General features: G+C 66.3%; 1 gene segment (V, D, J or C); it reads left to right on the forward strand.

The window, feature by feature from the left end:
- LOC101631008 overlaps nt 1-462 on the forward strand; it is a 40965-nt gene extending 40503 nt beyond the window's left edge. Inside the window, 1 exon segment of the C gene segment in view lies at nt 10-462. Within this exon segment, the coding sequence occupies nt 10-393 (384 nt within the window).
- The last annotated feature ends 859 nt before the right edge of the window (nt 463-1321 follow it).

Genomic DNA, 1321 nt, shown 5'->3' on the forward strand with positions numbered 1-1321 from the left:
GTGGCCGAGCACCCGCCCGCCGTGTACGTGCTGCCGCCGGCCAGGGAGCAGCTGGCCCTGCGGGAGTCGGCCTCCATCACCTGCTTCGTGACCCGCTTCGCACCCGCCGACGTGTTCGTGACCTGGCAGCACCGCGGGCAGCCCGTGGATGCCAGCAAGTTCGTGACCAGCTCCCCGATGCCCGAGCCCCAGTTCCCTGGCTCCTACTTCGTCCAGAGCGTGCTGACCGTGAGCGAGGAGGAGTGGAGCGCCGGGGAGGTCTTCACCTGCGTGGTCGCCCACGAGGCGCTGCCGCACTCTGTCACCGAGAAGACCGTGGACAAGTCCACCGGTAAACCCACCCTGTACAACGTGTCCCTGGTCCTGTCCGACACGGCCGGCACCTGCTACTGAGCCGGCCCGGGCCTGCGCACGCAGCGCTGGCATCCCGGGGGTCGCGGTCCGCAAAATGAGAAATAAAAAGATCCACCCCAAAGACGCTGGTCCTGACTGAGCTGCGCCCCACCCGCCCAGCTGCGCCCCGCTGCTCACCCAGCTGCGCCCCCCGCTGCTCACCCAGCTGCGCCCCCCACCCGCTCGCACTCCCAGCAGCCTCAGGGGACGGCCTGCTCCACGCTGCCCCCGCTGCTGCCCACACGTGGACCGAACACACAGGCGGCACATGGCAAACACCAGGACAGACAAGTCGCGCAGGCATGCTCGGCACACGCACAGGCACACGCGGGTCGGGCGCACACAGGTCAGGCGCACACACAGGCGCACACAGGTCAGGTGCACACACAGGCGCACACAGGTCAGGTGCACACACAGGCGCACACAGGTCAGGTGCACACACAGGCACACGCGGGTCGGGCGCACACAGGTCAGGCACACACAGGCACACACAGGTCAGGCGCACACACAGGCACACACACAGGTCAGGCGCACACACAGGCACACACACAGGTCAGGCGCACACACACAGGCACACACACAGGTCAGGCACACACACAGGCACACACAGGCACACACAGGTCAGGCACACACACAGGCACACACACAGGTCAGGCGCACACACAGGCACACACAGGTCAGGCGCACACACGGGCACACACCGGTCAGGCGCACACACACACAGGCACACATAGGTCAGGCGCACACACGGGCACACACACAGGCACACACAGGTCAGGCGCACACACGGGCACACACACAGGCACACACAGGTCAGGCACACACACACAGGCACACACAGGTCAGGCGCACGCACAGGCATACACAGGTCAGGCACACACACACAGGCACACATAGGTCAGGCGCACACACAGGCACACACACAGGT

This window comes from Condylura cristata, unplaced genomic scaffold, assembly GCF_000260355.1.
Source record: "Condylura cristata isolate star-nosed mole 26May11 unplaced genomic scaffold, ConCri1.0 scaffold00103, whole genome shotgun sequence".
NCBI lineage: Eukaryota > Metazoa > Chordata > Mammalia > Eulipotyphla > Talpidae > Condylura > Condylura cristata.